The sequence below is a fragment of the Carlito syrichta genome, unplaced genomic scaffold (genome assembly GCF_000164805.1).
Source record: "Carlito syrichta isolate Samal-C Ts95f unplaced genomic scaffold, Tarsius_syrichta-2.0.1 Scaffold153707, whole genome shotgun sequence".
NCBI classification, from domain to species: domain Eukaryota; kingdom Metazoa; phylum Chordata; class Mammalia; order Primates; family Tarsiidae; genus Carlito; species Carlito syrichta.
Genome location: NW_007097803.1, coordinates 1 through 11,290, shown reverse-complemented (window position 1 = coordinate 11,290; position 11,290 = coordinate 1). Strand labels below are relative to the sequence as shown.

Below are 11,290 nucleotides of genomic sequence, written 5' to 3'. Positions count from 1 at the left end.
GCTACCATACCTGGCTAATTTTTTATTTATTGTAGAGATGAGGTCTCGCCAAGTTGCCCAGGCGGGTCTCGAACCCGCGGGCTCAGGCAATCCACTCACCTCACCTCACCTCGGCCTCCCAAAGTGCTGGAATTACAGGCTGAGCCATGGAGCCTGGCCTCCGCATTTTAACTTCATCCGAAAAGAGACATTAAAATCCAATAGGGTTAGTACCAGCACAGAATGAGAACTAGCCGAGACCACAGGAAGAAAACGCACACCGTGTTGGTTGTAAACTGGGGCACAGCCAGGTGCAGTGGCTCAGGCCTGTAAACCCAGCACTCAGGGAGGCCAAGGAGGGAGGACTGCTTGAGCCTGGGAGTTTGAGACCAGCCTGGGCAGCACAGTGAGACCTCATCGCCACAAAAAATAAAAATATTAGCCAGGCATGGTGGTGTGCACTTGTAGCGCCAGCTACTCAGGACACTGAGGTGGAAGGATCTGTGAGCTGTGATCGTGCCACTGCACTCCAGACTGGGTGAGAGAGTGAGATTCCAGCTCAAAAAATAAAACAAAATATACTATGACATAAAATAATAAACTGGGCACAGTAACAACGCACTGGTGACTTCTCCTGAGCAGATGCCCAGTCTCCCAGACCAGCAGCCCCAGATCTCGGTGGAGAACAGGGCTCAGGGCATTGGCCCAAGAGTGGTCCAAGGGCTGCTTAATGGGTGGGGATCCAGCCCTGATGCCAAGACCAGGGATGGAGGGCACGGGGCCAGGCGAGCGCGGGGTAGTTGAGTGTGCGCGTGTTTGGGAGTGGGGTGGTGACCCACTGTCTCCTTGAAGCTGTCTGACAGCCAGCGGTTCCTGAGGACGGCCAGCACTGAGGACGGGGGATTCTCCAGGTCCTCGAAGGCGTCCATGAGAATGAAGTCCAGCACGATATCGAAGAAACTCATGCACACGACCTGTGATGGGCGTGGGGCAGGGGCTTGAGCGCACGGAGGCGACCACATCCTCCTGCTGGCTCGTGATGGGGCTCCCAGGCAGGGCAGGAACCAGGGGCTGGAAGCAGCGATGGAGCCATATCACACTGGCTGCTCCCGACCGCAGGCACGGGGGACACACGCCAACTTACCCCACGGCCCTCCAGCTCCAGCCGTGTGGTGGCCCAGGTCTCAGGCCGCAGGGCATAGCTCAGCATCTCCTCATAGGTCTCCAGGAAGCCTTTTGGGCTCTGCGGGGGAAAGCACAGTCGGTCCTGGGCACGGGACGAGATTCACAGGGACAGGCTGGCCTGCGGATGGGCAGCAGGCTGAGCCCAGACAGGGCCTGTCCCAGGCAGCAGCCACAGAGAAAGCAAGGCAAGGCCGGGCCTCCTGCCCACCCCGGCGCGCTTCTCTGGAGAACCAGGCACCCAGCAGTGTAACGAGCACCTGCTGCCTCCCAGGAGTGTGCATGGCGCAGCTGCAGCTCATGCTGCAAAGGGACACAGGATGGGAGGCTGAGTCAGGCAACCGGAGATTCAGGTCTCCATGAGCTTGGGCCCCAATGGAGAAATGGGAGAAGCCACAGTCCCACCTCACAGGCTACTCTTGGGGAGCTGATGAGCTCAGAGGTCAGAGCTCAGGTATGTAGCCCGATCAGTCCAGGGCCCAGCACCTAAGCTTCCAGTAAACAGCACCTGAGATGACGCTGGGATGCAGAAAGGCTCTTGGCACATAAGCCACACTCACCATGCCCAGGGACCTGGCGGCTAGCCGGGCCCAGGACCCAATTACCTGCCAGAGGTGGGTCTGCGTGGTTGGAATGGGAGAAACAGCAAGTGCCAGGGTCTGTGCTAACCATGGATTAACTCACTGAATTCTTTTTTTTTTTAGTCGAAGTCTTACTCTGGCACTCAGGCTGGAGTGCAGTGGCATTCTCATGGCCACTACAGTCTCGACCTCCTGGGCTCAGGTGATCCTTCTGCCTCAGCCTTCCAAGTGGCTGTAACTACAGGCACGCGCCACCACACCCAGCTAATTTTTTTGATTTACTGTAGAGACAAGTTCTCACCAAGTTGTCCAGGCTGGTCTCGAACCCATGGGCTCAGGCAATTTTCTCACCTCGGCCTCCCAAAGTGCTAGGATTACAGGCGTGAGCCACTACACCCGGCCAACTCACTGAATTCTTAGGGTACCATTAGGGAGTTCATGATTGTTACTTTTTTTGAGTCAGGGTCTCACTCTTTCACTCATGCCAGAGTGCAGTAGTAAAACCACAGCTCACCACAGCCTCTACGTTCTGGGTTCAGGCAATCCTCCTGCCTAAGCCTCCCGAGTAGCTGGGACTACAGGCACATACCATGGTTAATTTTTAAATTTTTTTTGTAGAAATGAGGTCTCGCTATGTTGCCCAGGCTGGACTTGAACTCCTAGGCTCAAGTAATCCTCTTGCCTTGGCCTCCCAAAAGTGTCTGGGAGTACAGACATGAGTCACCGCACCTGGCTTATTTCTTTTTTTTGAGTGGGAGTCTCACTCTGTCTCCCAGGCTCATGGCCACCACAGCCTCAACCTGCTGGGCTCAGGTAATCCTTCTGCTTCAGCCTTCCAAGTAGCTAGAACTAAAGGTACACGTCACCAAATCTGGCTAATTCTTTGATTTACTGAAGAGACAATGTCTCACCATGTTGCCCAGGCTGGTCTTGAACCCATGGGCTCAGGCAATCCTCTCGCTTCCACCTCCCAAAGTGCTGGGATTACAGGCATGAGCCACCACTGTGCCTTGCTGGCTTGTCTCTTAATAAAACCCATGTCCTACACTGGGGCAGAGGCTAGAGAGAGGAATACCCCAGACAGCAGGGCCCGTTGTGTAGCCCTGGTACCCAGTTGACCCCCTTTGCTTATTCACTCACTCATCCTCCTGGGCGGCCCACAGAGGCAGGACAAAGGGCACAGGTGGTGGGTCAGGCCAACCTGGCTTCAAATCCTGGCTCCATCCTGTACCTGCTCAGTGCCCCATGCAAGCCCCTCTCCCTGCACCCTCAGGGGACAAGTCAGATGAAGACCTCCTGGGCACAGGACTTGGAAGACGAGTGACCAAGGAAGAGGGGATGGGGGTGGCCGGGAGGGCCTTCCAGACGCCAGTACACGTCCCACTTCCTAAGCTGGGTGATACAGTACACAGACACCTTTCCAGTCAGTAAATCCTCCAGACACCTTTTGTGAGTGGGGGTCTCACTCTGCATCACCTCCTGGAGCGAAGTGGCACAATCACAGTCACCACAGCCTCGACCTCCTGGGCTCAGGTGATCTTCCCACCTCAGCCTCCCAAGTAGCTGGAACTGCGGGCACACACCACCATGTCTAGCTAATTTTTTGATTTATTGATTTGATTTTTGATCTTTTTATTTATCCCAAAGTGCTGGGAATACAGGCATAAGCCACTATGCCCAGCTTATAGATACTTTTTAACACTCTCTTCCATATGTATTTCACAATACAGTTGTTTCAAGAGAAAAAAGATTGAGCCACAGCGTTCTAGGTGCACAGGGACCAGCATATACCCTGATTCCTGGGGTGGGGTCCCGTCCTTCTGATTAGGCATCAGAGGCCCCAGGCCCTTCAGAAGGACAAGGCAAAGCTCCCAATGCAGTAGCCACAAAATAAGGCTTGATCTCAACACCAAAGGCAGCAGCTGCAAGAGGGGTTTTAAGCAGTTGAGTGATAAGATCAGATGTGTGTTGCAGAATCATGACTCTGGCCTGTTAAAAGCTTTGCTCAAACATATTAAAGGAAAGAAAAAGAAAAAACAACAGGGCCACATGCAGTGGCTGATGCCTGTAATCCCAGCACTTTGGGAGGCTAAGGCAGGAGGATTGCTTGAGCCCAGGAGTTCAAGACCAGCCTGGGCAGCATAATGAGACCTCTACAAAAAATTATCCAGGTGTGGTGGTGTACGCCTGTAATTCCAGCATCTTGGGAGGCTAAGGTGGAAGGATAACCTGAGCTGTGATTGTGCCACTGTACTCCAGCCTGGGTGACAGAGTGAGACCCTCAATTCAAAAAAAAAAGTCAATAAATGTTACAAATTATGCAGCCTCATCAACAGTCACAGAACCATAAAGCAGTAGATAAAATAACAAAAATCAAAAAGACTTGGCAGCCGGGCTTGATGGCTCAGCCTGTATTATAATCCCAGAACTTTGGGAGGCAGAGGCAAGTGGATTGCCTGAGTCTGCCGTTTCGAGACCAGCCAGGGCAACTTGGCGAGACCTCGTCTCTACAATAAAAGAGAATCAGCTGGGTGTGGTAGCGTGTACCTGTAGTTCTGGCTACTTGGAAGGTGGAGGCAGAAGGATCGCTGGAGCCCAGCAGATCAACGCTGGGGTGGCCATGAATGTGCCACTGCACTGCAGCCTGGGCGACAGAGTGAGACTCCAACTCAAAAACAAACAAACAAAAAAAAGACTTGGTTGAGCACAGTGGCTTATACCTGCAATCCCAGAACTTTGGAAGGCTGAAGTGGGGGGACTGCTCGAGCCCAGGAGTTCAAGACCAGTCTGGGCAACACTGAGAGACCTCAACTCTACAAAAAAAATAAATAAAATTAAAAATAAGCCAAGAGGCAACCCCCTTGGGTCCCTTCCCACTGTGGGAATGCTTTTCTGTCCTCTCAATAAATCCTGCTTTCTAAAAAATAAATAAGTAAATAAGCCAGGCACAGGAAAATCATTTGAGCCAGGAGTTCAAGACTATAGTGAGCTATGATCACATCACTGCACTCCAGTTTAGGCAACACAGCAAGACTGTTTCAAAACAGAGAAACAGAGGGCATAACAGCAAGATCTGCCAGTCTTCTACATGTCCATACCCAGGACTGAGATCTGCCACGTCTAGGCTCTGCCCCATGGAAAACCTCTCAAGTAACTAAAGAGATCTGTGTGAGACAATCAGAGCAGTGGTGTCTGTGATGGTGAAAAATCAGATACAACCTAAATGCCCACACATCGGAAAACCAGATAAACCACACAATGAAATACTATGAAATCAATAAAAAATAACTCCCTGTACCAATGGGGAGAGACAGACGAGATATACTGTTATACCACAAAGCAAGCTGCTGAAACGTAAGTAGGGCACAAAGGTTTGGAAATTAAATAACAATGTTCAGCCAGGCGGTGACTCACGCCTGTAACCCCAGCACTTGGGAGGGTGAGGTGGGAGGATCGCTTGAGCCCAGCAGGTAGAGGCTGCGTTGAGCTATGATGGTGTCACTACACTCCAGCCTATGTGACAGAGCTAGACCTTGTCTCTAATAAATAAATAAATACATGCCAATATCCCAGGGCTGGAAAGTCAATGGGACGGAGTAGGAGGAGACATGTCAGAGCATGGACAGCAGCTGTCTCTGGCAGGTGGAGTTTGGGTACCCTCTGTGGTTTGTGCCATGTGATTGCCCCCCACTACCTTCTCAGCCTTGGTCATCAGGCCCATCACCATCTGCCGGCCAACCTTCCCGAAGAAAAGCTGGTTACTCTTGTCTTCCAGAAGGCCCTAAGTAATGAGGAAGGGCAGTGAGCTGCGGCCATGGAGGGCCGTGGAGGGGCAGGACAATGGGCTGGATAGGTTACTCGCCCGCCAGGGGGCCCTGGGGGAGCAGGCCCGGCAGAGACCTGGGAAGCCATGCACATGTCACATGGCCATGGCCAGCCTGACTGCCCCTTGCCTCAGTTCCACCCCCGGGGGTCCCAGACCATACCCACCTCGAAGGCCTGCCGCACGCAATGCAGCTTGGCCAGGAAATCGTGGTCACTGTAGCAGCCCAGCAGGTCAGTCCTGAGGGGAGGACAGACGGTTACACCACCTGGTGTCTGCCCAGCGATGATCCTGGGAGCTCAGGCAATGCCTGGGTGGGGAGGCAGGAGGCTCTGGTTCCAGCCCAGCCCTGGCTCTGTCTCAGCCCGGAAGAGTAACCCCTGGTTGGTGTCTGTCTCCCTTGAGGCCTCAGTCTCCCTCAGGTCAAAAGACAAGGCTGGCAGGTTGCTCTCTGAGGATGTGTTGGCCTCCCAGGCAGCGGAAGTAGGGGGCTGGGGACTCCTTGAGGTCAGGATCAGCCCAGACCTCCCTGGCAAAGGACCAAAATGGCCACACTGCTCCCAGATGGCAGACAGGGCAGACCAGCCAGGCAGGAGAACCTTCATCCAGATCCCCAGTGCTTCAGGCAATATGTGCAACCACTTCTGATCAGAGAGTTAAAAAAAAAACAAAATAGCATTTATTGAGAGGACAGAAAAGATCCCACAGTAGGAGGGAACCCAAGCGGCTTGCCTAATCAGAAAGCTTTTAAACACACACACTTAAACCTGTGAGCCATGGTCAGAAAGTCACGTTCTGCGCTTCATGCCACAGAGAAAAGTTCATTTAAAATGGCTAAGACCAGCTGGCCTTGGTGGCTCAGCCTGTAATCCCACGCCTTCAGAGACTGAGGTGAGTGGATTGCCTGAGCCCGCGGGTTCGTGACCCACCTGGGCAACTTGGTGAGACCTTATCTCTACAATAAATCAAAAAATTAGTTGAGTGTGGTAGTGCACGCCTGTAGTTCCAGCTACTTGGATCGCTGGAGCCCAGCAGGTCAAGGCTGCAGTGGACGGGAGCAGCCACTGCACTCCAGTCTGGGCGATTGAGTGAGACTCCAAAAAAAAAAGGCTAAGACCAGCTAGGCATGGTGGCTCACACCTGTAATCCCAGCACTTTGAGAGGCCAAGGCAAGAGGATTGCCTGAACCCAAGGGTTTGAGACCAGCCTGGGCAACAGAATGAGACCTCATCTCTATAATAAAAAAATAAGCTGGGCATGGTGACACATGCCTGTAGTACCAGCTACTTCGGAGTCTAAGGGAAAAAAGATGGCCTGAGCCCAGCAGGTCAAGGCTGCAGTAGCTGTGAGTGTGCCACTACAGCTTGGGTGACAAGAGTAAAAATAACTTCAAAAATAAAAAAAGATGGCTAAGACCCTTAAATATAACCATGGATGGGGAAACTGAAGCTGAGAGAAGTCAGGCAACTTGTTTAGGGCCACACACTACACAGTGGCAGAAATGGGGAGTCCAGGTCTGTGCAACCCCCACCTGGGTTCCTGATCCCTGCCATGAAGGGTCTGTGTCTGGACAGGGGGCTTAGGAATACCTACTGTGGGACTGTGACTGAGCCCATTTGAGAACTGAGAACTGAGAACTGACTACTGTCATGTTGTTAACTGTATCAATTTTTTTATTTTAATTTTGGAGTCAGAGTCTCATTCTGTCACCCAGGTTAGAGTGCAGTGGCACGCTCCGGGCCAAGGTAGCGTGACTTCCACCCCAGCCTTCCAAGCAGTTGGAACTATAGGCATGCACCACCACACCCGGCTAGTTTTTTGATTTACTATAGAGACGAGGTCGTGCCAAGTTGCCCAGGCTGGTCTCGAACCTATGGGCTCAGGCAGTCCTCTCACCTCGGCCTCCCAAAGCACTGGGATGACAGGCGTGAGCTTGCACCTGGCCAAGCATATGGACTTGTCATTACCGACACCAGGCCCACCAGTCTTGGTACTCAGGGCTCATGTGGCCCCCAGGCAGCCTGAACTCGCCCCGGGTGGGGGCTGGGGCTCCCCCTGCCACCTGCTCCCTCCCCCTTCCACACCTGCTCACCTGAGCGTGCGGCAGGGCACCTTCCCCTCCTTCACCAGCTGCAGGGCCTCCTCATAGGCAGCCGCAGGTCTGGAGAGTGGGACTGGGACATCTCCGACCTGCAGGGACTCGAAAAGCTGGGGGAGGGGGCAGGGGAGCCCGCATAAGCAGCCCCCGTGGACGAGGGCATCTTCCCTTCCAGCCACTCAGAGGAAGCACTGGCCCGAGGCAGGTGGCCTGAGCTAGAGTCCAGCCCTGGCACTCAGCAGCCCCATCACCATGGGCCCTTCCCAAAAGGCATCTCTTTGTTTATTATTTTTTTTGAGTTGGAATCTCACTCGGTCGCCCAGACTGGAGTGCAGTGGCCGCTCCTGGCCACCGCAGCCTCGACCTGCTGGGCTCCGGCGATCCTTCCGCCTCAGCCTTCCAAGTGGCCGGAATTGCAGGCATGCGCTACCACGCCCAGCTGATTTTTTGATTTATTGTAGAGATGAGGTCTCGCTGCCCAGGCGGGTCTCGAACCCGCGGGTCAGGCAATCTACTCACCTCAGCCTCCCAAAGGCGCAGGATTACAGGCTGAGCCACCGAGCCCGGCTCCCAAAAGGCATCTCACTGATACACACCCGGGTCCTCCCAGCCCAGGGGAGACTCATGCCTGAGGCAGGTGCCCATGGCAGGAGTCTAACACCAAGCTACGGACATGGCAGTCTATGGAGGAAGAGGTCAGCGGGGCCACTGGGGGCCCTCCATCTCACCCACAAGACCTGTGACCCCAGTCTCAGGCCAGCCATCCACTTTGCCAAGTACCCAGGAGCGGCCCTTGGTAACAGCCAAGTTGTGCTCCCGTCGGAGGAAATGGAGTCACTTTCCCAGGACCCAGCGCCGCCCCAAAGGCCTGTACAGGAACCCTGGCCTCCACCCCACCCGGCCTGGTCCCCATGCCGTGTCACCTCCGTGGCAGAGAAGAAGGAGTCCTCTGAGGTCAGGCTGTCCTCGTCGTCCGCCCGCAGGCGCAGCGAGCCCTCAGTCAGCGGCAGCATGAGTGTCCTCTCTGGGAAGAGCAGTGAGGGCAGGGCTGAGACCCCCTCGCGGCACCACAGGGATCCTGGGTGTGAGCCACCAGCAGGTGAGGCAGAGCACCAGGCCCACAGCGTTGGGGTCGAGAAACTTCGCTGTGAGGACGCTGGACTCACGGTCTTGTGGGGATCGCGCCCTTCAATCTGCACGACATCCTCGGGGGCGGGCGGTGTGAGGTGTGGACACCAGGTTGGCCAGCGGCTCACCCACTGATCTGAGGCCTGGTGGCCCCTGAGCCCTACGCAGGGAGGACCCCGTTGTGCTGTGTGGCCTCAGACAAGTCGCCTCTCTTCTCTGACCAGCCAAAACAGCCACTGACACTGAAGGGCTTGAGTGAGTCCACGGGCCACTCATCGAGCATGCTCACCCCCACTCACTCAAGGGCTGAGAGGTCTGGGCCACCCAGGAAAGGTTGACCAAGGCAACAAGCCAAGCCCACGGACCTGTGGCAGGCCGCCCCAAAGGCCCCGCCAGGCTTTTTTGCCATGCAGGGAGGCCAGAGGCAGCAAAGCCATGCTGGGGTGCATGGGGGAGGACAGGAACGTGTGGCCTTGGCCAACATGCTCTGGGTCCCAGGGTCTCCACTGGCAGAGCCAGGGAGCCCGAGACTCAGGAGTCTAAGGCTGTCCCCCACAGAGCTGAGGGTGCCATTCCTCACGGGGGTCTGGCCTAGCAGGCCTGAAGAGGACACAGGCTGTTTGGTTGAACGGCTTGATTCCCTCTCAGAGATGTCGCCTCACGTTCCCTCCATCCCTGGCCCCTGGCCTGCTCGAGCCACCCACTGCATGAGTCATCCTGTACACCCACTCAGTCTGAGCCAGCAGGAAGGGCTCAAACCACAGGCCGGGAAGAGCTGTAGGGAGGTGTTGACACACAAGCCCAAGGCCTGCTCCCTTGATAGGGCATGGAGCACCAGCCCGAACTCTTAGAGCCTCCTCCCAGCTCTGCTCCTGTCTGCCACAGGAGGGGATGTCTGCTTCTCCATCTGTGCAGTGAGGCCTGGGATCAGGTGAGGCTGGAGGGCCCAGGGATTCTGTGTGTCTTATGCGCCCAGAGCCCATGCCACGGGCTCCTGCCTCCGTTCCTGCCAACCCCGTCCACGTGGGCCGGCTCACCAAGGTCCAGCAGCATGCTGTCTGCAGGGAAGGTGGAGCCGAACTCCTCTTGCAGGTGGTAGGCGCGGTGCAGCAGGGACTCTAGCTTCTCCGCAAACTCCCTGCGCTGCGACTCCGGCTGCCGGGGACATGGCGACCATCACAACCCAGGCCCTCCCCACTGACGTGGGGCCCAAGACCCCAGGGAAAGAGGAAGGCTCTGGGGCCCAGCAGCCAAGCCCACCCACCAGAGGAGCCACCAGTCCCATGTGGGGACTGAGCACTTGAACCTGGCCAGGCCTAAGAGGAGCGTGTCATGGGTGTAAACACACACTGGACTTTGAACACACAGTACCAAAAAATACAGACTCTCAGCCGGGCTCAGTGGCTCAGCCTGTAATCCCACGCCTTTGGGAGGCTGAGGTGAGTGGATTGCCTGAGCCTGCGGGTTCGAGACCCGCCTGGGCAGCGAGACCTCATCTCTACAATAAATCAAAAAATCAGCCGGGCGTGGTAGCGCATGCCTGTAATTCCGGCTACTTGGAAGGCTGAGGTGGAAGGATCGCGGGAGGCCAGCAGGTCGAGGCTGCGGTGGCCGGGAGCGGCCACTGCACTCCAGTCTGGGCGACAGAGTGAGACTCCAACTCAAAAAAAAAAAAAAATACAGACTCTCAATGCTCTCTCAGGAAGAAAGCATTGAACCTTAAAAAGTAAAAATAAGGGCGAGTGGCTCACACCTGTGTAACCTCAGCACTCTGAGAGGCAGAGGTGAGACAACTGCCTAAGCCCAGGCATTCGAGATTAGCTGGGCGTGGTGGCACAACTGTAGTTCCAGTTACTTGGAAGGCTGAGGCAGAAGGATCGCCTGAGCCCAACAGGTAGAAGCTGCGGTGGCCATGTGCGTGCCACGACACTCCAGTTTGGGCAACAGCGATTCCAACAAAAAAATTAATAAGGAAAACCTCAATAATCTTTTCTGTTGACTACAGATTGAAGTGATCATGTTATACGACCAGATTATATAAGGTATAATTGACCCTTGAAAATTATGGGGTTAGGGTACTAACTCCCCCCACACATATACAGTTGAGAATCCACAAATAACTTTTGACTCTTCAAAACTTAACTACTAATAGCCTATTGTTGACCAGAAGCCTTCCAGATAACATAAAGCCAATTGACACATATTTTGCAATTTATAGGTACTATGTACTATATTCTTACAATAAAGTAAACTAGAGAAAAGAAGATGTTATTAAGAAAACCATAAGGCTAGGCACAGTGGGTTCAAGCCTATACTCCCAGTACTTTGGGAGGCTGAGACGAGAGGACTGCCTGAACTCAGGGGTTTGAGACTAGTCTGGGCAACTTGGTGAGACTTTGTCTCTACAATAAATCAAAAAATAAGCGGGATGTGGTAGTGCACACCTGTCGTTCCAGCTACTTGGAAGGCTGAGGTGGAAGGATCACCTGAGCCCAGCAG

At 54.5% G+C, this 11,290-nt stretch overlaps 1 protein-coding gene across 1 annotated transcript in view; it reads right to left on the bottom strand.

Moving 5' to 3' along the window:
- Positions 1 to 9,946, bottom strand: part of MIGA2 (mitoguardin 2) — a gene marked incomplete at its 5' end in the record, with an annotated part of 11,618 nt that extends 1,672 nt beyond the window's left edge. The window contains 7 exons of the mRNA XM_008050807.2: positions 819 to 953; positions 1,124 to 1,222; positions 5,437 to 5,523; positions 5,733 to 5,805; positions 7,658 to 7,773; positions 8,587 to 8,687; positions 9,829 to 9,946. Of these exons, the coding sequence (XP_008048998.1) occupies positions 819 to 953; positions 1,124 to 1,222; positions 5,437 to 5,523; positions 5,733 to 5,805; positions 7,658 to 7,773; positions 8,587 to 8,687; positions 9,829 to 9,946 (729 nt within the window). The remainder of the gene's footprint in view (positions 1 to 818; positions 954 to 1,123; positions 1,223 to 5,436; positions 5,524 to 5,732; positions 5,806 to 7,657; positions 7,774 to 8,586; positions 8,688 to 9,828) is intronic.
- Between the last annotated feature and the right edge of the window lie 1,344 nt (positions 9,947 to 11,290).